The sequence below is a fragment of the Eurosta solidaginis genome, chromosome 3, assembly GCF_040869045.1.
Source record: "Eurosta solidaginis isolate ZX-2024a chromosome 3, ASM4086904v1, whole genome shotgun sequence".
Classification (NCBI taxonomy): domain Eukaryota; kingdom Metazoa; phylum Arthropoda; class Insecta; order Diptera; family Tephritidae; genus Eurosta; species Eurosta solidaginis.
The window spans coordinates 268,063,441-268,089,442 of record NC_090321.1 but is presented as its reverse complement, the minus strand read 5'-3'; the positions used below and the strand labels follow the sequence as shown (position 1 = coordinate 268,089,442).

General features: G+C 34.5%; 1 protein-coding gene across 2 annotated transcripts in view; it reads left to right on the top strand.

The window, feature by feature from the left end:
• Positions 1-222: 222 nt before the first annotated feature.
• didum (dilute class unconventional myosin) overlaps positions 223-26,002 on the top strand; it is a 69,280-nt gene continuing 43,500 nt past the window's right edge. For both annotated transcript variants that reach the window (XM_067776377.1, XM_067776376.1), the window contains exons 1-6: positions 223-665; positions 11,645-12,458; positions 12,530-12,654; positions 19,252-19,362; positions 19,427-19,918; positions 25,738-25,831. In XM_067776377.1, coding sequence (XP_067632478.1) covers positions 636-665; positions 11,645-12,458; positions 12,530-12,654; positions 19,252-19,362; positions 19,427-19,918; positions 25,738-25,831 — 1,666 coding nt within the window. In that variant the 5' untranslated portion in view covers positions 223-635. The remainder of the gene's footprint in view (positions 666-11,644; positions 12,459-12,529; positions 12,655-19,251; positions 19,363-19,426; positions 19,919-25,737; positions 25,832-26,002) is intronic.

Below are 26,002 nucleotides of genomic sequence, written 5' to 3'. Positions count from 1 at the left end.
AGTCTTAAGTTCATTCATATTTACAAACGCAACATCTTGGTTGGTTGTGGCGACGTTATTGGAATGCATAAGCTTGTGTTAAGCGCATCTTTATGAAAAATGTCATTGTGTCACGGCCTTAATAAGTTATTGTAATTTGCTCTCTACACGTGGGTTAAACCATTCATTATATTCTGGTAGCACTAGCTGCCGGCAGGTGTTTGTGTACGTGTGTTGTTATGTTTTTCCTTGTTTTTTGTTGTTTGTCAACGTCAACGTAAGTTGATTTGTCAAATCGAAAAATCGAGTTTTAACAAATTCATTTTGATTTTCCATGTTTACGGGTGCGAAATTTTCTGTGCTATTATTTAACATAAAATATAAAAAAAAAAATAAAAACGTTAGAAGCATGATCTCCAAAAAAGTGTAACGCAAACGCTGTATTTATATTTTATAAAACGCGAATAGCAGGGAGTCATTAAATAAGGTCACAGCAAGCAAAATAAAAACACTAATTCGGGCGTCTGGACAAAAGGGAACGAAAATTTGGTTGTATATTGGATTTCGACTCTTCAAAGCAAACAATTTTGTTTGGACAAGAAAAATATAACCGTAAATCTTGGAGTAACAGAATTTGCAGTGGATTCACATAAATCATGTCAAGTGAAGATATGCTATACGTGAAGGTGAATATGTATATATGTACATTTTATGTGCCGCTTTTTAGTTGTTTGCATGAGTGATTAACTGCTGCTGCAGCCCTACAAGTGCCAGTACACTACATTTGGTAGAGGACTGCATGTACCTGTGTACATGAAAGCAATTGGCTATTTGTACCTACACTTCAATTAACGGAGTGAAACTCTATTTACATCATGGCGTCGAAGGTGTGCGGGGTGGGGAAAAGCTGCAAACCAACTTGCCAGTCATTTGGTTTTTGTAAATTTTTTTGGTAACGTTTTACAAGACGGTGCACCACCTAAATTTTATCGAAAATTATGAAAGGTGGTATCAAAAGACGCGTCTCGACCTGCGTTTTTAGAAACCGAAAGCGAAATTTTTATCTCTGTCCAAAGATATAAGCAAAAAATCGGTTGAAATTTTCATGTGGTTGTTGTTTTTTGGCAGATTTGTTGTACACACACACATACTAACGCAAAAGGGTGTTCTGCGCGCATTTAGTTTTGATCCCCAAACCGGTGTCGGACCCACCTAGGGTAATTTTTTACAAGCGCGGCCGAAGGCCGCCAACTCAGAAAGGTATTCTATGCAAAAAAAACAAAACTATGGATCGGGCCCCATATTTCGGACCCTCTAGGGGTCATTATACGGTTTTTTGTAAATAACTTACGACAGAAATAAAGTTTTTGATTTCCGCTTTCGGATTCGGAGGTCGAGACGCGTCTTTTGATACCACCTTTTATAATTTTTGATTAAAATTAGGTGGTGCACCGTCTTGTAAAACGTTGCCATTTTTTTTGTATAATATGCAAACAATACAACAACAACAACAATACAATGGCTCATATGTAGAGCTATAATAAGATGTGGCTGATTCAGTGTTCCCTCAGCGATAGCGAATATTGCCATTGATAAGACCTTTTTCATAAATAGGTACATATGTACAATGTACATACCTACATATAGTACAAAACAGTGATGATAATCATGGTACATTTGTACTTTTTTTGGTACATTTCGCTTCCCGAAAGTACGTTGGTACTACATATTTGGTACATTTTTGGAAAATACAGCACTACACTTGAAGTCATTTGCAAAGCAGCTCTGAATGTACAAACAAATTTTTAATTTTTCGAGGAAAATATATAGTTATGTTGTTTTGTTGCCGAGCACAATTTGCCATTTGCGTTTATGGATCATTTAAATATGCTTATGAAAAATATCATAACTGATTCTAAAATTGTGAACAAATTTTGCATCAATAGAATGAAAGCACAGAAAATAATAACTGAAATAACAGGGCCAGAAAAAATAAATCCATAATTGCATTTTGTCAGAAGAATTATTAAAAATAAAATAAATTTAAGGCGCGATAACCTCCGAAGAGATCTAAGGCCGAGCTTCTCTTCCAATTTGCGTCGTGCTCCTCTTGATTTTCCCTACAAATTGACCGGACGGGACCTACATGTTTTATGCCGACTCCGAACGGCATCTGCAAGGCAGATGAGTTTTCACTGAGAGCTTTTCATGGCAGAAATACACCCGGAGCGCTTGCCAAACACTGCCGAGGGGCGACCCCGCTTAGAAAAATTTTCTTCTAATTGAAAAACCTTATTTCTAAAATTTTGATGTTGCTTTGCCCGGTAGTTGAACCCAGGGCATACGGTGTGATAGGCGGAGCACGCTACCATCACACCACGGTGGCCGCCGCCTAATAATAAATGAAACGACTGATATATGTATATCAAAAAATTTGGCAGTTTCGATTCGAATTTTTGATAAAAAGTGCGTTGATAGATTTTTAGATTTGATACCTTTGACCTATAGCAGTACGGGGGGTATTTTTAATGCCATTATTGGATCTTTTAAACACCATTCAATACCACTTGAAAAAATGATTGGTTTCACTGCCGACAATTGCTCGGTTATGATTGGAGCATAAAGCGGAGTGCAAGCAAGGCTGAAGCAAGTTGCTCAAAATCTGCATGTTAATGGATGTGTTTGTCACTTTTTAAATTTAGCTTCAATGGCTTATGATGTATTTCCCAACAAAATTGATACATTTTTAAAAGTCGTAAACTATAATTTTTGTAACAGCCCCCAAAGGAGGGCAGACTTTCAGAGTGTTTCGGTACAGAAATGCATGTTATACTAAAGTACGCTCCCACAAGGTGGCTTTCTAGACCAGCAGTCATAGATAGAATTACTTGAGCAATGGGATGCCCTCAAGTATTATGTAAATCTTTACGTATTTGAAAATAAAAGCAGTAATCAAAATATTAATCTTATATATGAAATTTTTCAAAGTCCTATTTATAAAGTATATTTTACATTTCTTTCTTATATTTTCAATGAAATGAATAATGTGAATATAGAAATGCAGTCTGAAGCTATTCGCATATATTTACTTACATATTACTAAATTAAAAATTTTATAAAAAAATCGTATTTAGACTCCAGTCCTATTTGGATGTTAAATATTGATTCAGACGTAAATCACTTAACCCCAGATGAAGTTTACTGCGGTGTTAATGTGGATATTATTCCATCAAACAACCTTTTCGAAAAGGATGACGTTCATATATTTAAGAGCTATGCTAAACAATTTTATATACAATTTTGTAGTGCTTTATGAAAGAAAGTAAATTTAAATGATAAAAGTTTGTTGTGGTCTGCAAAGCTTTCACTAGAAAGTATTTTAAGCGGTGAAACAAATAGTATTCTGCCATTAGTTATGGGCTTGTTTCCGAAATCTGAATTTGATAAAATATAGAAAATTAATTCCGAATTTAGAGCTTTAGCAGAGAATGAGAGTCTTAAAAAATTCAAGAATTTAAATATATGCAGCTTTTGGGAAGAATTAAGATCAGTTAAAAATGAATTTAATGAATTTAATTTAATGTTTTCTAATACGTATAGAATAGTTCAATGCATATTGTCGTTTCCACATTCATCGACTCTACCTATAAGATAGAATAGTACTATTTGTATCTTGAATTAGGCTTTAAGCCGTAATAAATAAATAACTAACTAACTAACTAACAAACGTTGAAAAGATATTTTCTATACAAAATTTAATTAAAACTAAGTGTAGAAATAGACTTCAAATATACAAAGTTTCGAATTTAATAAAAACTAAAGACCTGATGAAATTAGCTAACGATAGTTGTCATTATATAGATACGAAAAAAAGCTTTTTGTCAACTGAGGTATTTAAAGAACTCAAAGAAGAACTGTTAATGTAGTGATTGAAACATGGGTTATTAGTATAGATGCAGGCGACAATTTATCAACTTTTACACCTGAATGTAAATCTTTTGTACCTAAAATGTTTTATGAAATGTTTTTGCATTGAATGCAGCTGTTATTTTGTTTAAATATTAATTTTATGTTCCTTACTGCTACTCAATAAAGAAATGTTTTTATATATGTACATAATTGCATGCTTCAATAAATAAACTTCTTTTATTATTTTTACTGGAAAAGTATTTCTTCATAAATCATATTTCCATGTTATACTACCTTTAATTTGCGTTAGAAAGTTACCTGACTAAGAACAGTTTTTGGATAAAGAAACAGAATATAACTATAGTTTGGTTGAAATTCGTATCCGAAGACTTTTGGTACATTTTTGGATGATTTGATAAATTTTTTTTCCTCGTTTGGTACAAAATGAAAAATTCCATTTATCATTCTTGGTACAAAACCAATTGTGATTATTTTACGAAGCCGCTAACAAAAGTTCCCTTATTAATTGACAATATTTTTATACTCAGTTGAGCAGAGCTCACAGAGTATATTAACTTTGATTGCATAACGGTTGGTTGTACAGGTATAAAGGAATCGAGATAGATATAGACTTCCATATATCAAAATCATCAGTATCGAAAAAAAATTCGATTTAGCCATGTCCGTCCGTCCGTCTGTCCGTTAACACGATAACTTGAGTAAATTTTGAGGTATCTTGATGAAATTTGGTACGTAGGTTCCTGAGCACTCATCTCAGATCGCTATTTAAAATGAACGATATCGGACAATAACCACGCCCACTTTTTCGATATCGAAAATTTCGAAAAATCGAAAAATTGCGATAATTCATTACCAAATACGCATTAAGCGATGAAACTTGGTAGGTGAGTTGAGCTTATGACGCAGAATAGAAAACTAGTAAAATTTTGGACAATGGGCGTGGCACCGCCCACTTTTAAATGAAGGTAATTTAGAAGTTTTGCAAGCTGTAATTTGGCAGTCGTTGAAGATATCATGATGAAATTTGGCAGGAACGTTACTCTTATTACTTTATGTCTGCTTAATAAAAATTAGCAAAATCGGAGAACGACCACGCCCACTTTTAAAAAAATTTTTTTTTTAAATTCAAATTTTAAAAGAAAAGTTAATATCTTTACAGCATATAAGTAAATTATGCCAACATTCAACTCCAGTAATGATATGGTGCAACAACAACAAAAATAAAATAAAATTTCAAAATGAGCGTGGCTCCGCCCTTTTTCATTTAATTTGTCTAGGATGCTTGTAATGCCATAAGTCGAACAAAAATTAACCAATCCTTGTGAAATTTGGTAGAGGCTTAGCTTCTAGGATGATAACTGTTTTCTGTGAAAAACGGCGAAATCGGTTGAAGCCACGCCCAGTTTTTATACACAGTCGACCGTCTGTCCTTCCGCTCGGCCGTTAACACGATAACTTAAGCAAAAATCGATATATCTTTACTAAACTCAGTTCACGTACTTATCTGAACTCACTTTGTATTGGTATAAAAAATGGCCGAAATCCGACTATGACCACGCCCACTTTTTCGATATCGAAAATTACGAAAAATGAAAAAAATGCCATAATTATATACCAAATACGAAAAAATGGATGAAACATGGTAATTGTATTGGTCTATTGACGCAAATATAACTTTAGAAAAAAACTTGGTAAAATGGGTGTGACACCTACCATATTAAGTAGAAGAAAATGAAAAAGTTTTGCAGGGCGAAATCAAAAGCCCTTGGAATCTTGGAACGAATACTGTACGTGGTATTACATATATAAATAAACTAGCGGTACCCGGCAGATGATGTTCTGGATCACCCTGGTCCACATTTTGGTAGATATCTCGAAAACGCCTTCACATATACAACTAAGGGCCACTCCCTTTTAAAACCCTCATTAATACCTTTAATTTGATACCCATATCGTACAAACACATTCTAGAGTCACCCCTGGTCCACGTTTATGGCGATATCTCGAAAAGGCGTTCACATATAGAACTAAGGCCCAATCCTTTTTAAAATACTCATTAACACCTTTCATTTGATACCCATATCGTACAAACAAATTCTAGAGTCACCCCTGGTCCACCTTTATGTCGATATCTCGAAAAGGCGTCCACCTATAGAACTAAGGCCCACGCCTTTTTAAAATACTCATTAACACCTGTCATTTGATACCCATATCGTACAAAAAAATTCTAGAGTCACCCCTGGCCCACCTTTATGGCGATATCTCGAAAAGGCATCCACCTATAGAACTAAGGCCCACGCCTTTTTAAAATACTCATTAACACCTTTCATTTGATACCCATATTGTACAAACGCATTCTAGAGTCACCCCTGGTCCACGTTTATGGCGATATCCCGAAAAGGCGTCCACCCATAGAACAAAGGCCCACTCCCTTTTAAAACACTTATTACACTTTTCGTTTGACACCCATATTGTACAAACTCATTCTAGAGTCAACCCAGGTCCACCTTTATGGCGATATCTCGAAAAGGCGTCCACCTATATAACTAAGGCCCACACCCTTTTAAAATACTCATTAAATAATAAAATAAATGTAAGGCGCGATAACCTCCGAAGAGATCTAAGGCCGAGCTTCTCTTCCAAATTGCGTCGTGCTCCTCTTGATTTTTCCCTACAAATTGGCCGGACGGGACCTACATGTTTTATGCCGACTCCGAACGGCATCTGCAAGGCAGATGAGTTTTCACTGAGAGCTTTTCATGGCAGAAATACAATCGGAGCGCTTGCCAGACACTGCCGAGGGGCGACCCCGCTTAGAAAAATTTTCTTCTAATTGAAAAATCTTATTTCTAAAATTTTAATGTTGCTTTGCCCGGGAGTTGAACCCAGGGCATACGGTGTGATAGGCGGAGCACGCTACCATCACACCACGGTGGCCGCCATAAAATACTCATTAACACCTTTCATTTGATACCCATATCGTACACAAAAGTTCTAGAGTCACCCCTGGTCCACCTTTATGGCGATATCTCGAAAAGGCGTCCACCTATAGAACTAAGGACCACACCCTTTTAAAATACTCATTAACACCTTTCATTTGATACCCATATCGTACAAGCAAATTCTCGAGTCAGGCCTGCTCCACCTTTATGGCGATATCCCTAAATGGCGTCCATCTATAGATCTATGGCCCACTTCCTCTTAAAATACTCTTTAATACCTTCCATTTGATACACATGTCATACAAACACATTCCAGGGTTACCCTAGGTTCCTTTTACAACATGGTGATTTCCCTTACTTTGTCTCCACAGCTCTCAACTGAGTATGTAATGTTCGGTTACACCCGAACTTAGCCTTCCTTACTTGTTATTACACCAATATGACTTTCTTTGCAATAGCTATACGAAACTTCTTTCAAGACTGTAGTAAGAGTGGCCGACCGAACCTCGATATTTCGGCCGAATACGAATCGGATCCGGATATTCGGTTTGTTCTTTAGGTTCGGCCGAATCCAACCATTTTAATTGAACGTTTTAAAATTAGAAAATCGGTACTTATCATTTTAATACATTCATACATATATATATGTATGCACATTAGTACGAAGTGGAAAATGTTCCCACGGGTCTGAACTTTTTTACCTTTTCAAGATTACAAAAGTTACAAATATTTACTTTTTGATCTGATGACAAATATTTATTCTTTCACCTACTAATTGTGCAATTTGCAATTTTTTTAACATTCTTTAAATTTTTATGAAGTTATAAATTTTTTTTTTTAATAAGGGCAATACCAAAAGACATGGTTAAGTAAAAATATAGTTATGACTGAGGCATTATGACTATGTTAACTTTGCCAAGGTATTATGAATTTTCCATATAAGATTTGATTAATAATCATAATGATATAATTTAGGAAAATAACATACCAAAAGCTAAATAAAAAAATGTATAAGAAAACAATTTGTCGTTTTCCGGGCACCGCCGTCAAATGTTGTTGTTGTTGTAGCAGTGATTTGCTATATATTCATATATAGCATATATATTCATATAAGCACATGCAGATTGAATTTTGAAATGCACGAACCTCTTCGTTGTCTGTGTACTGATTTCAATAAGCTCTGCAAAAACATTTATACGTGTGACTTACTCCACGTAATAAAACAATATCTTCTGACTACCTTAAATATGCAATGATTTGGATGGGCGACTTGGAATAACGTCGTTTCCAACCTCCCACTTTTATCACCAGCTCCAGTAACTTTGGGAGGGTGGCTTGGAATTACGTCGTTTCCAACATCCCACACATTGCAGCCCTACTTATTGTGTGTTAAATATACATCAGCTGCTCCGTCAGCACTAATAATCAATTCCCGTTGTTTGGTATCACAGTCCATGCAAACAACTGATTGAATAATATTGTAACGAACTTTGAGAAGTTCCTGATAATTATGCACCTTCTACTAACGTTCGATGAACTGTCGAATAAATAGCTCCAATATTCAGTATTGCAAAGTGTCTTTATTTAGACTACTTAGGGAGTAGCATTTCACAATTATACTTCACAACTAATAGCGTGTTTAAATCAAACTAATTAGTTATTCCTCAGGATGCGCTGCTTTTTTCCTCTCTGTTACCTCGTTCGCATATTTCTCCTAAGGTCTAGACTTTTCACGAACATGGAACAGTTGTATCGCATACTTGGTTATTTAGTTACATACATGCGTGTGTATGTGTGAGTAACAACTTCTGCTCTTATCTGATGACTACATGTGTGTATGTGAGATATCTCTTAATTCGAGCTGCTGGTTATGTGTGTGAAATATTCTTCGTTGTTTTGTACATACATAAGTGTCGCTGCTTGCTGGTTTTGTTGTTTTGGTTATTTACTAACAGCATAGTGATGCCAACATTCGCCACAATATATATGGGGTATTCCATTCCATTTCGACCAATTTTGGACTCGACCCCTTTAGAATTGGCTGAAAGTTTTTCTCCTTTTTCTAGCTTACGAAAGACGTTTTTCAGAATTTTTTAAAATTTTTTCATCCAACTCAAAAAAAGTTATAAATTTAAAAAAAAAAACACCGTTTTTGTTTTCAAAATGCTATAACTTTTTCAAAAATTGACCGTTTGGGATCTTTTTTTTTTTTTAAGTTGTTTTTAAATGTACTTTTCGGAAAAAATACAAAAAAATTTTTAAAGTTTTTTTTTTAATTTTTCAGTTTTTCGAATTTCGCCATTTTTTTTTTCTCATAAAAAACTTCAATCAATTCTGCAATCATCCCCACTAATCCCGGAGTGGACCGTTTTTTTTTTTTTATTTAATTGAATAAAAAAAATTTTCAAAAATAAAAATTTTTTTTTATCAATTTTATTTATATAACAAAAAAATGTAAGAAAATTATTTTTAAGTATTCTTTAAAGGATACTTAAAAATCAATTTCTTACATTTTTTTGTTATATAAATAAAATTGATAAAAAAAAAATTTTTATTTTTCAATTAAATAAAAAAAAAATATAAAAAAAATCGGCCCACTCCGGGATTAGTGGGGATGATTGCAGAATTGATTCAAGGTTTTTTTGAGAAAAAAAAATGGCGAAATTCCAAAAATTACGAAAAACTCAAAAATAAAAAAAACTTTAAAATTTTTTTTGTATTTTTTCCGAAAAGTACATTTAAAAACAAATTAAAAAAAAAAAGATCCCAAACGGTCAATTTTTGAAAGTTATAGCATTTAAAAAAAACCGTGTTTTTTTTTTTAAATTTATAACTTTTTTTGAGTTGGATGAAAAAATTCTGAAAAACGTCTTTCGTAAGCTAGAAAAAGAAGAAAAACTTTCAGCCAATTCTAAAGGGGTCGGGTTCAAAATTGGTCGAAATGGGATGGAATACCCCATATGCATACATATTTTATAATGTAATTATTGTTCACTTTGTATGCTTCTGTAACTTATCTGTAATCCGTAACTATATCTTGTCTGATTAATTGTTAAATTTGTAGACTAATAAATAAATTAATTAATTTGCATATAAATTTGTAAATCGTAAAAAAGGCAGCACACTCTATATATTTAGACTTTTGTTGCGAAGTTATATCGATCTTGATGGTCCTTTTCCGGATATTATTCCGGTACGTTTGAAAAAATAGCACCAATAAGGTACTAGCTTGGCCACTTCGAGCACAATTTGACTCGTTTTAATTTCTTGCGAGATTCATTCCTTCTTTGTTCAACCCGGCTTCGCGTTCTTAAAGCGCCTCTTTAGCACTAATTCGAGGTTTCTCTTAGGAGTCTGATATGCGACATTATTTTTATACTCAGAGTGCTTTGCACACAGAGTATATTAACGGTTGGTTGTACAGGTATAAAGGAATCGAGATAGATATAGACTTCCCTATATCAAAATCATCAGTATCGAAAAAAAATTGATTGAGCCAGTCCGTCCGTCCGTTAACACGATAACTTGAGTAAATATCAAGACATCTTAACGAAATTTGGTACACGAGCTTATCTGGACCCATAATAGATTGGTATTAAAAAGCGAAATCGGATGATAACCACGCCCAATTTTTATATATATAACATTTTGGAAAACAAAAAAAACCTGATTATTTAGTAAATAATACACCTAGAATGTTGAAATTTGACGTGTGGACTGATATTGAGACTCTTGATAAAAATTTGAAAACATTTTTTAAAATGGGCATGGCACTGCCCACTTGTGATAACATCAATTTTACAAATATTAATCATAAATCAAAAATCGTTAAACCTATCGTAACAAAATTCGGCAGAGAGGTTGCCTTTACTATAAGGAATGCTTTGAAGAAAAATTAACGAAATCGGTTAAGGACCACGCCCACTTTTATATAAAAGATTTTTAAAGGGGTCGTGGACGAATAAAATAAACTATATCTTTGCAAAGAAGAGCTTTATTTCAATGGTATTACATTTCCCAAGTGGATTTATAACAATAAATAGGAAAAACTTCAAATGTATAAAAATGGGCGTGGCAGCCCCCCTTTTATGACTAAGCAATTTTCTGTTTCGGGAGCCATAACTCGAAGAAAAATTAACATATCGTAATGAAATTGTGTACATATATTTTCCTCATAGCAGAAAATATTTCTAGTAAAAATGGACGGGATCGGTTAAAGACCACGGCAACTTAGATATAAAACAAGTTTAAAAGGGTCGTAGACTAGAATAATAAGCTATAACCTGGCAAAAACTAGTTTCAATCAATGATATTTTACTTATCAAGTTTTATTGTAAGAGGAAATGGTGGGACATTTTTTTTTAAACGGGCGGTGCCACGTGTTATGTAGAAAAGTAATTTATCTGAAATGAAATGTACAATTGAAGCTTACGCTGAGTATATAATGTTTGGTTACACCCGAACTTAGACACCTTTACTTGTTATTAATACGTTGCAAACTTGTTTTCGCCAGTTGAGTGATATAAAATTTGTTCTCTGAACGGCGGGTTGAACCAATTGCTTTAATTTTAAGGAAAATAACTTCCCAAATTATTTTAAAAGCCGAATAAACGCGTTGAGCGAATGTAGCAAACAAATTGTATGCAACCTAATAACCTAACTTGTCGTTAAATCGCAACCCTTGAGTGGATCAAATATACTCAACGGTGCGACAGAAAATTATTACTCAACGATTGAAAACTATTACTTGAAAAAACTCAATAGGAAACTAATATAAACTCTTTTAATTTTAGGGTGCTAAAATTTGGGTACCGCACACTGAGCAAGTATGGGAGAGTGCCACAGTTCAACGAGATTATCGCAAAGGCGACATTACAATACAAATCGTGAAAGATTCCGGCACCTCTGTAGAATTGTCTATAAAACCGGATGGAAGTAATTTACCACCCCTGCGAAACCCTGCAATACTAGTTGGACAAAATGATCTGACAGCGCTCTCATATCTCCATGAACCTGGCGTTTTACACAACCTCAAAGTTCGCTTTTGTGAACGTCAAATTATTTACACATATTGTGGAATTATATTGGTAGCCATTAATCCGTATGCCGAATTACCACTTTATGGACCAAGTATAATACGTGCATATAGAGGTCGTTCAATAGGTGAACTAGAGCCACACATATTCGCGCTAGCCGAAGAAGCTTATACGAAACTTGAACGTGAAAAATGTGATCTTAGCATAATTGTGAGTGGAGAATCGGGTGCAGGTAAAACGGTCTCAGCAAAGTATGCTATGCGTTATTTTGCTGCAGTTGGTGGATCGGAATCTGAAACACAAGTTGAACGTAAAGTACTCGCCTCATCGCCTATAATGGAGGCTTTTGGTAATGCTAAAACTACACGCAACGATAATAGTTCACGTTTCGGTAAATTTACGAAATTACTTTTCAAAAATAATATGAGCGTAATGAATTTGACGGGTGCAACAATGCATACATATTTGTTAGAGAAATCGCGCGTCGTTTTTCAAGCTCCAGGCGAACGAAACTATCATATATTTTATCAACTATGTGATGCAAGAGAAATGCATCCTGAATTGATATTGGGTGAGTTTAGAAAATATTTGTGACAAAAAAAATTTGTGTAAAATTTTATTAATTATGTATTGAAAATTTAGATCATCAGGACAAGTTTGAGTATTTGAAAATGGGACAATCATCTCATATTGATAAAGTTTTCGATAAAGAACAATTTAAGGAAACTATACAAGCCATGACTGTTTTAGGTTTCAGTACTTTACAGGTAAGTTGAGTTTTAGTATATATTTTTTTACAAATGAGAAAGTATGATACCTCACAGTTGGTATTTTTCAAATAATTTTACTTGATACCGATAATATCGAAAAAAAAACAGTGTTTCATACACTTACCCTGCGGAATCAGCCTCTAACGGTATATCAATTTTTATTTGATATATCGTATCCTAAACAGTTAGTTCGTTAATCCGGTCGGGGCCCGATAAAGTTTCATACTGACTAATACGATGTCCACACGCAACCTCTCGTTCGTAGTTTACTCTAAAGAGTATGTCGAAGGTTGAGTGAAAGATTCGAAGTCTCCCTCTCTCAGCATATCTCTATAATAGAACTTGTTTATGACACAATAGTGCCGAATTTTTGTTTTTGTTATGAAAGCTCTATCTCTTAGAATTGTATGAATTAACGCCAAATCTCGAAATTCCGCCGAAAAACGCCCTATTTTAGAACTCAATATATTTTCAGCTGAAATAGGGCGTAGCCGAAAATCAATCTGCAAAGGAGCGTTCTTCAATCGAATTCTGTGAGTGTTCGTTTTATAAAAAAAAAACTTCTATGATATGGTACTCTTAAAATGTATGAGTTAGCATTTTCTTCAGATAATTTCTGAGATAGGGTATATTAAATATACTTAACTCACTTTCGATGTCTTTGGCTCACGGCTCGCTAGTACTAATAATTTCATATCAATCATAAATTTTGCCTTTTTTAATAATTGCTTATTAAAAACTTTTATTCGAGCTCTAGGTCACATAAATATATATACATATATCAAAATGTCAAAAACCGATATTGTTTTTGCATATACAATATTTGACTTTATTGTTGTCAATATTTCGACTTCAGTTTGAAGTCATCTTCAGGACTGGAAATTAAGTTAAATATTACACTAAAAACATTAAATGCACATAAAAATTAACAACTTACACACATGATTGTTGCTTATCGACTAATTTTAAACATGAAGTAAAACAATATAAGACGCACCTAAGACAAGATGTAAACAATTAAAGAACCGTAATGGTAAACACAATTTAACAATACCAACCATATATGAACTAATAAACTGTAAGCGATCATCAAATCATATTTATCACCAACAGGTTAGTTGTTGTTGTTTGGCGAGAGAACATGCAAAGGTGGTAGGACAGAACGCGAACAAATGGACTCAGCATTGCTTGTAGCTATTTTCTATGAGTTGTCTTGAGCTTGTGCACAGTGGTCCATATCTCACTCATAAAATACAGTTTCTGGGCGACCGAGCTTTGCTCGGCAATCTTCGAGTATGCCGCATAACATACTTTGTTCTACATGTCATCATTAATCAAACCACTTTTTTATATGTACATAAATATTTTTACTTACCAGTATTTGATTTCCTTAAAAATAGATTTCAAAAACATATCAAACACTAATGGGTAATTCCAGCCTATAGTATAAGGGATTTTTATGACAATTAGTGAATTCGAGAACTAAGTTATTTAGGTCGAGTATCTTCATGCGCCGAATTATTAATTTCAAAAATTTTTTTAGTTATACACTATGAAAGTCTCACAATTTTATTACATTCCAAAAACTTGTAAATTTCAAGAATGACAACTATCACTTATGACAACTATCCGTTAGTTAAATTAAGGCCTCGATTCTAGTGTGGTAACAACAATCTTCACCACGGTAACGAAATCATGTGGCCACTTTTACACCCTTTTGGTATTCTACCCGCGAAAGTAGCCGGATAATTTTTTACCCACAAAATTAGGTGGTTACATCGAAATAACCACACAACAGCTGTTGTTTAGAAAAAGGCAAAACTGAAAAATAAAGAATTGTAAGTGCAAATAAGTAAAGATAATAGTAAAAAAGTGTTGCCTCTTGCTATACATATTTGTTTACATTATGTACATTCACAGAATAAATTACAATATATGTACCTATGTAGAAACTTGTCATGCATAATATGCATATACACATCGTCCCGTTTATTCGTTAACCTCGTATCTACAAGTGAGACGTGAGACGTGCGAACACGGTTGCACACCATGTTTTCATTTGGGACCAAAATTCATCGAAAAAAGGACCAAATTTTTGTTTCATCTTATTAGTATAAAATACAAAATTTTAGGATGTTTCCATATAAAATTTTACTAAACATAGTGAATACTTTCCTTTAATTCAAGCTGAACAAACAAATATATGTGCATTCAACCAAAAATGTTACTACATATATTTTGACATAGGATAAGTCTATGTCTTTCACCAACTAAACGTTGTGCACCTAGTTTTGGTCACAAAGCTATTGGTTCTGGGATTATGTTGTTGATTGCAATGAATTAAAATGTATAGTGCAGTTAGGTTTTAGTAAGAAACGGTTCAAAATTTGCGTTCTGGTGTTGCCGAACTATGTATGTGGAAAACTCAGTAAATCATAAACGAAACTAGGCAATTTTGTTAGTGATATTTTTATAGATGCTTACATTTCCCTTAAAGTTTAAACTTCATATCAGAGCCTAGATTCAGTAAGTGTGAGTTTTGATCCCAGGCTTCAGCGGTTCTGCTAGCACCTACGGGAATAATTTGATACAAAACATTTCTTCCGAAATAAAATATCTTTTGCATTTGCTTCCTTCTGTCTTCGAGTCAAAATATTTCTTGTGCCAAGATACTTAGTTTTCAATTACCTTGCGTGGCTTAACACCACAATAGTACTGGAATTACTTGAACTCATTGAGCTGGGTGAGAAAGATTTAAATATCAACGTGCCAAATGAGAAGTAATGCATATAATTTTTTTGTATAAGTTTTGAAAATGTTAGGCTCACGGCAGATTGATCGCTATAAGCTATGCTAGGCGATAGGTGAGAAGCAATTTTTATTTTCATATATTTTACATAGTGTTTGATAACCGATCGAAATATCTAGCCGTTATTAATATTATTATAAAACAAGAGTTTTTTTTTTGATTAGTCGGTTATTTCATCGAAAATTAACGACAATGTGTTTGCCAACAATTTTCTTTTTATTGCCTGGCATAAATTATATCCTATGTGAAATGTTATTGTTCTGGTACATTTTATTGACTGAGCAATTTTTTATGGTGAGAGTTCCATTGAAGTAAATCCAAAATTAGATGGGGGCTAACGAAAATGTTGCGAATTTTTGGACAATATTGTGAATTTTTACCTGAGTGAAAAAGAAGAAAAGTACCAATCGTGGCTACCGCCTATAAAGGACCAAAGTTCAAGAAAAGGGACCTGCGGACCAGATGGGGTTGGAAGGGACCATTTTTGATCCAAATGGACCAAAGTGGCAACCGTGAAAGCGAAGAAAACTACCTTTCAAATTTCTCAACAGACACTGGTAAGTTTTTCGGTGATGACAGCGTTACCACTTGGGCCAGTGTCGTGGATAAAAGAACTGGTAACGATATTCGGTTACATAATGTTCTGGGTACTATTTTACCGGTAACGTTCAGAATCGGGGCGTAAATGTCAACTTACTTCCCTAAGCGCTATTTATTGGTAAGTAGTTAAATGGTTAGATGTCATTTTCAAATTGAATATATGCCTCTAGTGTTCAACGGTAGCAAATTACCATGGTGAGAAATCTTTCTAATAGTAATCTGTGAGAAATTGCAATTATTCATTTCATATTTGCCAAAAAAATGCGTTTAAATATATTATGCTAGAATTTGCCACGGTGCCTTGATATTGCATTTCAATTTTATTAGCGTGTGTGAAATTAAGAAAATTAAGTCGAATCATATGTAAGATTTTTTTACGCAGATTTTTAACTTTAATGTTCTCCTTTAAAGTTTTAATAGAATATGAGTAAGTAGAGTACTATTTCGTCTAACTACCCCAACCCTAAATGCAACCCTACTCAAAAATTTCCTGTTGTAATGCGGAGTGAAATACCTTTCGTTTGATACCCATATCGGCATATCTCATCCAATTTTTTTTTTAATTTCGAATAAGTGGCAACCCTAAATGGCAGCCCTTCTCAAAAATATCCCTATTGTAATGCGGAGTGAAATACCTTTCGTTTGATACCCATGTCGCATATCTCATGCAATTTTTTCTAAATTTCGAATAGGTGGCAACCCTAAATGGCGACCCTACTCAAGAATGTCTCTAATGTAATGCGGAGTGAAATACCTTTCGTTTGATACCCATATCGGCATATCTCATACAATTTCTTTTTAATTTCGAATAGGTGGCAACCCTACTCAAAAATGTCCCTATTGTAATGCGGAGTGAAATACCTCTCGTTTGATACCCATATCGGCTTATCTCATGCAATTTTCTTTTATTTCGAATAGGTGGCAACCCTAAATGGTAACCCTTCTTAAAAGAGTGAAATACCTTTCATTTGATACCCATATCGGCATATCTCATGCAATTTTTTTTTTAATTTCGAATAGGTGGCAACCTTGTGAAACATTCTGAGTGGCAACATCTAGGTAGAAAGTCTTAGAAGGTGATACATTATCTTTGTGCCAAATTTCATTTAAATCGGTTGAGCCGTTCCCGAGATCGTTCATCTATACCAGGGATGGACCTATTTTCGGCTCTTTAATCAGTTTCAGTGCCAGCGAGTGCTAGGTGAGACGTTTGTGTGTTTTAGGGTGTTAGGGGAGTAAAAAAATACATTGTAAATATCGTACGCTTCGCCTCAAACGATATTCATCGCAAGAAGGTTGCGGAAACACTAAAAAACTGAAATTAAAATATTCTCTCTCAACCTCGAAAAAAAATTCCCAAACTGTGTTGTAATAGTACGAAAACAAAAACATAAATTTTTTGGCGAGAAATACGAAAAACGGAATAACAGTAGACTAAAGTCGACTTTATGTCAAGCAGCGCATTATTGCATTCATTTCGCCTTCACATACATTTAATTATATGCAAGCCGATTCATTTTGCAATATATACATAAAAGTATTTAAAAAAGTACTGATTTATCGACCTTCTTGCAAAAACATAGACCTCGAGCCAGCAAACTGGAAAGTATTTAAAAAAGTATTTTTAAAGTAGTAGCATTAGAGGAAGTAGTAGTAGAAAAACGTACTAATGCACGTTTCGTATACAATCGTGGAAGAACGAAATCCTTTTCAGATTTGTTGGCAGTGTTGCCGTGAGCCTAGAAAGGAATGTATCAGTTTACAAATAAAAAAAGGTACCAATCGCATAAAGAACGACTAATTTTACCAGTTTTATTATAACCATAACTGCTTTCATTTATAAATTTCAAATTATGGAGGAATTTTCAAATTTCTTCGGCTCACATACATATATCGTTAAATCCACACTGCAAAAATTGTTGGAGCATGTGTTGCATGTGTGTTTAATTTACGGCGACCATTTTTCTAATTTTAAAACTTGCTTTGTTTATAATTTGAAGTATAAAGGAACTTTTCAAATTTACAACTGAAAATTCAGTTCGAGTTGTGAATCACAAAAGCGACATTACATATTTGTGGCCTTTAGTGCGAGCGTAGCCGCCGGTAAAGGCTAGTTTATCCTAAAACGCTTAATAATTTGAACATAATAAGAGCGGTGGCAGCTCTATTTTCCACACATGTATAAGGCCAAATACTCTCTCTTTATCAATCTTATGTGTGTTTGTATATTATTCTCTTCCTGTGTTCTCTCCTGCACTTGATCGTCCCTCACCTAGCACTTAAATGTGCAAAGCGTACCCGTATGAGCAAAAGGCGCATACGAGCCGTTTTGTCCATCGTTGATCTATACAAATATATGACAAGAATTGCTCGTTTAAAGTTATAAGATAAGATACGTATATCCGCGGGAGTATTTATAATGTGCAACATTTCCAGAATGAAGCGCTTATTATAATGCTTTTCTTGTTTTAATATCGCTACATTTTTCTAAATCTGGATAGTGACCCGTGGTCCTGCAATGTTGTGCTAAATCCGTTTTGTTGTCATTAGTGTGGTCGCGATTTTTTAAACTCGATTTGTGAGCGGAAATCCTTGTATTTAATTTTGATTTAGTTGTCCCCACATATACCTTATTGCATACGTGGGACCCTTCGCCATTGCATTTGATTTTATAACCTACGTCAGATTTCTCGTATTTTTCGATTTTACTTCTTGTGTTGCTATATGTTTGTTACAGAGTATTGTCATATTTAAATACTATTCTAACTTTTTTTTTTTGTGACTGTCTTATATATTGTATTTGCCTCCTTTTTATTGTTTTCAGTTTTAGCGAAGTGATCCTCTATGTATCTGTTTATAAGACGGGTTGGAAAGTCATTATCCTCCAGTGTTCGCTTAATGATTTCTATATGTGATATATGTGATATATCTCATCACTGATTGAAAGTACCCGTTTTATAAAATTTTTGGCAGTGCTTATAATAGTTGCGCTATCGTGCTTGGAATAAAAATGTATTAATCTTCCAGACGCAGTCGGTTTTTTATACCAGTCGAAGGTTAGGCGGTTATTTTTCCTTATTACCAACGCATCTAGGATTTTTAATAATTTTAATAAGAAATTTTGACAAATTTTTTGGTTTTATTTTTAAAACACATTAACTGTGACGACTTTTCTAAAATTTCAGATAGCAGATATATTAAATATTCTAGCGGGCATAATGCACCTGGGTAATATTAAATTCATAGCACAAGGTAAAAAAGGAAGTGAGGACGTTGATGATGGCTGTGATATATATGTATGTAAATATAATGATTATACTTTATATCACATAATTTTATTTATAACATTAATTTTAATAGCATAATGATCTACATCTCCATATTACTGGCGAAATGCTTAAAATTAATTCTGATAATTTACGACAATGGTTAAAAACCCGCCAAATTGAGTCAGTTAATGAGCATGTACTCATACCAAACAGTGTGGTTACTGCACAAGCAGCCAAAGATGCACTTGCAAAGCATATTTATGCCAAACTTTTCCAATATATAGTACAAGTTATAAATAAGAGTCTAAATACAGGCAGCCGAAAGCAAACCAGTTTTATTGGCGTATTGGATATTTATGGTTTTGAGACATTTGAAATTAATTCATTTGAACAATTTTGCATAAATTACGCAAATGAAAAGCTACAGCAACAATTTAATCAGCATGTATTTAAATTGGAGCAAGAAGAATATTTGAAGGAAGGTATAACATGGACAATGATTGATTTCTATGATAATCAACCATGTATAGACCTTATTGAATCGAAGCTGGGTGTGCTGGATCTGTTGGATGAGGAATGTAGAGTAAGTAGATAGATAACACAGTATCTTCAGCACTCGCCTGGATATTGGACCAAACCAGTGATGCACAACGCCATTAGAGCTTCGAATACAAACGCAACTTTTTTTCAGTAGTATGTGTTTACATGGAGAATGTTTGAGCATAGAATTCACGCATGAAATGTTTACTGCTTGAAGTACAAGCTAAAACTGATTGACTTCTTACTTTATTGAATCTCTGCAGTTGCGCACATGCATGTAGGTGAACGCCGAATCGTTTTCCGAAGATCTCGAGTGCACCCTGGACCAGACTTTTTTTTTTTTGAAGTGACTGATTCATAAGCGAAAAGGTAAATTTTCAGTTAGATACATATGTGCTCTCAAAGTTTCGAATATGTTTCTTCTAATCTATATATTTATTATTGTATTGGATCTGGTAATGCAACGCTCGTATTTACATGGATTTTGATGCACTGATTCCGAATCCATTATCAAAATCGGTTTTACGGGTCGCCGCTCGCCCCTAACCTCAAAAACGCTCAATCACAAGTGAAAACTTCCCGCTCTTTGAGGTTACGGTGGGAGGGACGCAAGAAATTAGATGGGGTTACACTGAAATGTGTGTATGCGTAAGGTCAACACTGATAGCGTATTCAGATTAAAAATGTGAAACCATAGGAATAAATACGTGCTGTAACAGGATCTGGCAACTTTTTTTGTGTCGCTGTGAACGGTTGTCTAAGAGCTCGATCAGCCATAAAAAATATATATAATAATGCTTCCATAGTTCAGCTGGATAATAACGATTCGCTACTTGACCAGCTCTGTGTTAATGTTAGTGGCTCTACGTACTCCTGCTCTCTATTCGTGATGGCATCTTATATTCCTCTGAATAGTTCTGAAGATCTTTATAAAGCTCATGCTGACAATATTTCGTCTGTTGTTCTTAATAAACTTGGTGATAATCATGTATGTATTTTAGATGACTTTAATCTAAGTGATGTCACTTGGTCTCAGGGTTTCTGTGGCTCGGGCCTCATGCCAAATAATATATCGAATTCCTTTGAGATTTATTTTTTGGATAACATGCTAAGCTTAAACTTGCTGCAAATCAATAACTTCACTAACAGGCTTGACAGAATATTAGATCTTATATTCCTCAGTGATAATATTAATTTTAACATATCCGAATGCCATGCACCATTTGCTTCATCGGATATGCATCATACTACTATTGTTCTTAAACTTGAGTTTTATGAGTTTTGTGTAGCCTCTGTAAATGATGATATCGCTTTTAATTTTGCACGGTGCGACATGTCTATACTTAGCCATGTTTTCTCGGAAATTAACTGGGCTGATCTTTTTTCCTCCTCAGATGTTAGCATTCGCTATGAAATATTTAGATCAACGCTTTTTGACCTATGTTTAAGGCATGTTCCAGTCTTTAAGACACCCTCGGTACACTAAGGGTTTAAAAAAATTGTAGAATTTGCGAAACAAATACTACAAAAAGTTTAGTCAGACCAAGAATCTGTTCTTCTACGAGAAGTATCAGCAGTATCTAAAGGAGTTTAAGTTTCTTTACAAAAGCTATATTCTTAGCTTTGAGACAATCATTATGTCCAATCCTAAAACATTTTGGAATTTTATTAAATCTAAAAGGACCTGGTGTTCTGTTCCTGCTTCTGCCTTTTACCAAGATAATGTAGCTAAAAATCCTAATGCGGTAGTGAACCTGTTTACGGACTTTTTTAGTGCTAATTCTACATCCTATGATGATGCCCCTTCTTTCGACTTTTCATCTGATTTAAATTCTTCTCTGGATTTCGGTTCAATGTCAATTTCATGTGACGATATTTCAAGTGGTATTACTAAATTAAAGCAATCGGTCAAGACAGATTCTGATGGTCTCTCAAGTGCCTTGATTAAAGGTTGTCCGGCCTTAGTTTTGACTCTTGAGATCCTGTTTATTATGTCACTTCAGTGCGGGGTTATTGATGCTTGGAAACTTGCATTGATAACTCCTATCTACAAATCTGGAAATAAGAGTGATGTCTGTAACTACAGACCTATATCAAAGCTCACTACTGTTTCGAAATTATTTGAATGTGTTGTAAAAGACAAATTATACTTTTCAGTGAAGAGCCTAATTTGTGCCAAGCAGCATGGTTTTGTTGCGGGACGTTCGACGGTCACCAATCTAGTGGAGTTTAGTGAGTATTGTATATCTGCTTTTTCATCTGGATACCAGGTGGAATGTATTTATACTGACTTCTCCAAAGCTTTCGATAAGGTATCACTTGAGATCCTTATTCATAAACTTTCCTGCCTTGGTTTTCACTCAATTTGTCTGCAGTGGCTAAAATCATATTTAACTAACAGATGGTGTATTGTCTGTATTGATGGTGTATCATCCGATTCATACCTTGCGACTTCCGGCGTTCCGCAAGGCAGTATTCTTGGACCCTTGCTCTTTGTCCTGTTCATCAACGACGTCAGCGCTTACTTTTCGTATGCTAGGTTTTTCTTGTACGCTTATGATCTTAAAGTTTTCTCCATTATAAAGTCTTCGCGTGATATGTTCGAACTTCAGTGTGAAATTAATAGTCTCTATTCCTGGTGCGTTAGATCGCACCTTTCTTTAAATATTAGTAAATGCTTTCACGTTACCTACTCTAAATTGCGCTTTAAGTTTAATAGTTCATATACCATTGATAATAATCCACTGCAGACTGTTGATAAAATCAAGGACCTTGGTGTGGGTTATGATACCAAATATCGCTTATACTTTTTTCGAAGATCTGTCTTTTGAGCTGTTATAATACCCGTTTTATAAGAAAAAAATTTATATAATTCAAAAAATATTAATAAGGGTCAAATAAACAATATATATGTTTAGATTTACTTCGAAAAATGGAGAACTTGCTTTTTTGCTTATGGGTCTACATCTTAAAAAAAAAAAACATTGGTTTGTTCCAATACCCAGGGAAAAAATTTATTTTCACGTATAAGCAGCGTTGCAATGAAGCCTGATCCAGATGCCAAAACAAATTTAGCACTCAAATGCAACAATAACGTTCTGACCCTGATATTTATCTGTACAATTTCGGATCCGTATGGCGATGCCGTTCGTTTTGTTTTTTGTAGTAGATTTTTACCAGCTCGTCTTTTTTACATGGTAGCACTTATAGACATATACACTAGGGTGCCCGATATTCACCAACTGTTTTCACTATACACCCACATATATACTTTAAGTCTGACTGAATTTTATAAAGGCTATAAAATAATTACATTATCGTTTTAAGCCATGCTGGAAAAACGATACATTTGCCAGGTCAAAATATATGAAATTACCAAATTTCAATTTACCGCAATGAGCTACATAATCTTATCAGAAATTACACACTTCACCAAAATTGCTTCTGCCAAAATATATTCACAAAAAACCAGAAAAGAACTCCGAACTTTTTTCGCCTAAAAGTGGGTACGTATGTACAACAAAATATGATTGCATACTTTTGTTAGTATCTCAGAAATATGCGTGTGAATTTGTAGTTTATAGTCTCTCGCATGGCCATATGCGTGTATATATGTGAGTACTACTCTGCTGATGATTGCATACTTTTGTGAGTATCTCAGATATATGTATGGGTTTGTGCATATCTCTCCGCTTCCTGTATGTACATATGTGTAGACATAATGATTGATTTGTTTATGTAGATACAAGTGCCTGCTGAGTATTGGCTTAGATATGATAGTATGCCTTAGTGTTGCTAATATTCGTCACAATACATATAAACCAACGTACTCAAAAAATAGAGCTTTTGTTTAATAATTATAAAGAAATGTTTAAAATTTTGAACGAAAGAGTATTTTTCAAGAGGTGTATGCATTCTTCACCATTTATGTTGCATTAACTTGGCAACACGCATAAACATGTACATACATATTTACCTTTGTCAAGCTGATATGAAGTTAAATAACGCTAGCGAATGCTGGCTTTTTTCACCATTCAATATAATTCAATACGTATGTATGTGACGTATAATGTGATATGGTGATTGTCCCACTCAAAGCAAGTTTGATCGTTGCGTTCACCGCTTAATTGCGTCTATCAAACGAATGCTTTTATATGTCCGAATGTGTGTGCATTGATAAGCAAAGATACAACACATCAAGGAAATCAAAGCGACATTAATGGTGTGTGTGTGTGTTTCTATGGGATTTTAAAGCCATGCAGTTCCTTTCCTGCATAACTTAAATTAATTTTTTTTGCAAATACTACCGCGATTGAACTCATTGACCCCCAGCGGATTAGGGGGTTAGAATATTCCCGCAGTAGGTATGCCTGTCGTAAGAGGCGACTAAAATACCAGATTCAAGGGGTTGTGTAGCGCAACCTTTTCAGGTTGCCAGCGCAATATATAGCTTCTCCAAACCAAATTGTCAACCTCACCTATCCGTGGCGAATCCTGTTTCATTAACAGCCGAGGCTCTGGCCACCCCGAACTCCTCATGGATTTAGGGCGTGGGAGGGCGGGATGGCCTAGGAAGTCGCATCTGGTCATAACAAATCGTTACCGAGATGGTCAGGCTTGGTACCGGAATGTACGGGATCTGCATCCGGCAAAGGACTATCAATTCGATAACACTCCCCAAGGCCCTTGGGATGTGCCCTTATCGCTACAACAACAACAACAACATTGAACTCATAGAAAATTTAACGAAAAAATTGAAAACAGTTCGGCAGTTTTGCCCGGTTACATTTTCGATACTTCCTTGTATCATATTAATAGATATACTGGTTTTGCGAGATGGTTTATAGAACTATTAACGCTTTATATTAGCTCGATAATTTGTTTTGAATTTTCAACTAAAATTTGAGGGGTGATTCGGAAAAAAAGCTTGTAAATAACCCTATAAGTGTATATATGAGTAAAGTGCGGCCAACTCCCATAGAACTGATCGAGACCATTCCAGTAACATTTCATCGTGATGCAGAGCTGGATGGCTCATTGCAACTCAACTTTAGTGTAATGAATATAGGCCCAATCTGATAAAACTTTGGTGGTGCGTTGCTTGATATTTCAGTTTTGACAGCGAAGATAAAATGTACGTAGTTCAACCAAAGAGGATAAATACAATAAGAGCCGTCACTCGTTATTTTTTAGCATTTACTCGATGTATACTGAGAGGTAGTCGCTACTTTTTTTTTGGGCGAGATGTTTATAAATGTCTTCTATACATTTTCGTGGGGTATTTGTGTTTATTTTTCGACTGTATTTATTTAATTTATTAATTTCTTTTTCCAAAAATCACAGTTGCACAAGGGGCCTACACGGCATGGATAAATGCAAGACAATTAAAAATGTCCCTCTCAGAAAACATTCGGCATCAATTTTTTCAATTTCCAGCGAGATACTCGCCACAAAATAACGAGTGACGGCTCTTATTGTATTTATCCTCTTTGGTTAAACGCAACGCGTCTCATAAACTGCGTTTACCGCAGAGACTTAACCAGTTCTTATCTTTTTGCGTGCGTTGGCATAACAGCTGATTTCATTTGGTCCTTTATTGTAACTTCTTGTGCGTTTTAATTGCTTGATGATGTGTAGAAATGAAAAATAATATTTTTTGCAAATAAACTTTTGCAATAAGCAATAAAATTAATAAATTATTGTATATGTATATTATTTACAAAGCGTTGATTGTAAGATACATTTTCGTTTTCCTTCCAAACTTGCAAATGTCAAGTGACGCACCAAAGTTTTACTCGACATGACCTTAAGTGTTGCAACTTTTTTGTATTTAATATTTTTATTTATTTTTTATTTTACCAGATGCCGAAAGGTAGCGATGAAAGTTGGGCTGGCAAATTGATTGAGAAATGTAATAAATATCACCATTTTGAAAAACCGCGTTTTGGCACTACAAGTATGTAATATTTATGCTCATAAAGATTTGCTTTCTCTAAAATAATTAAAAAAATCACAAAAATCGATTCTGGTATTCATAGATCAGCTCCCAAATTCCAACATTCGCTAATGCAAAAAAATTTCTAAAGGGTCAATTAATGGTGACTTATAACCGTAAAACCATGACCAG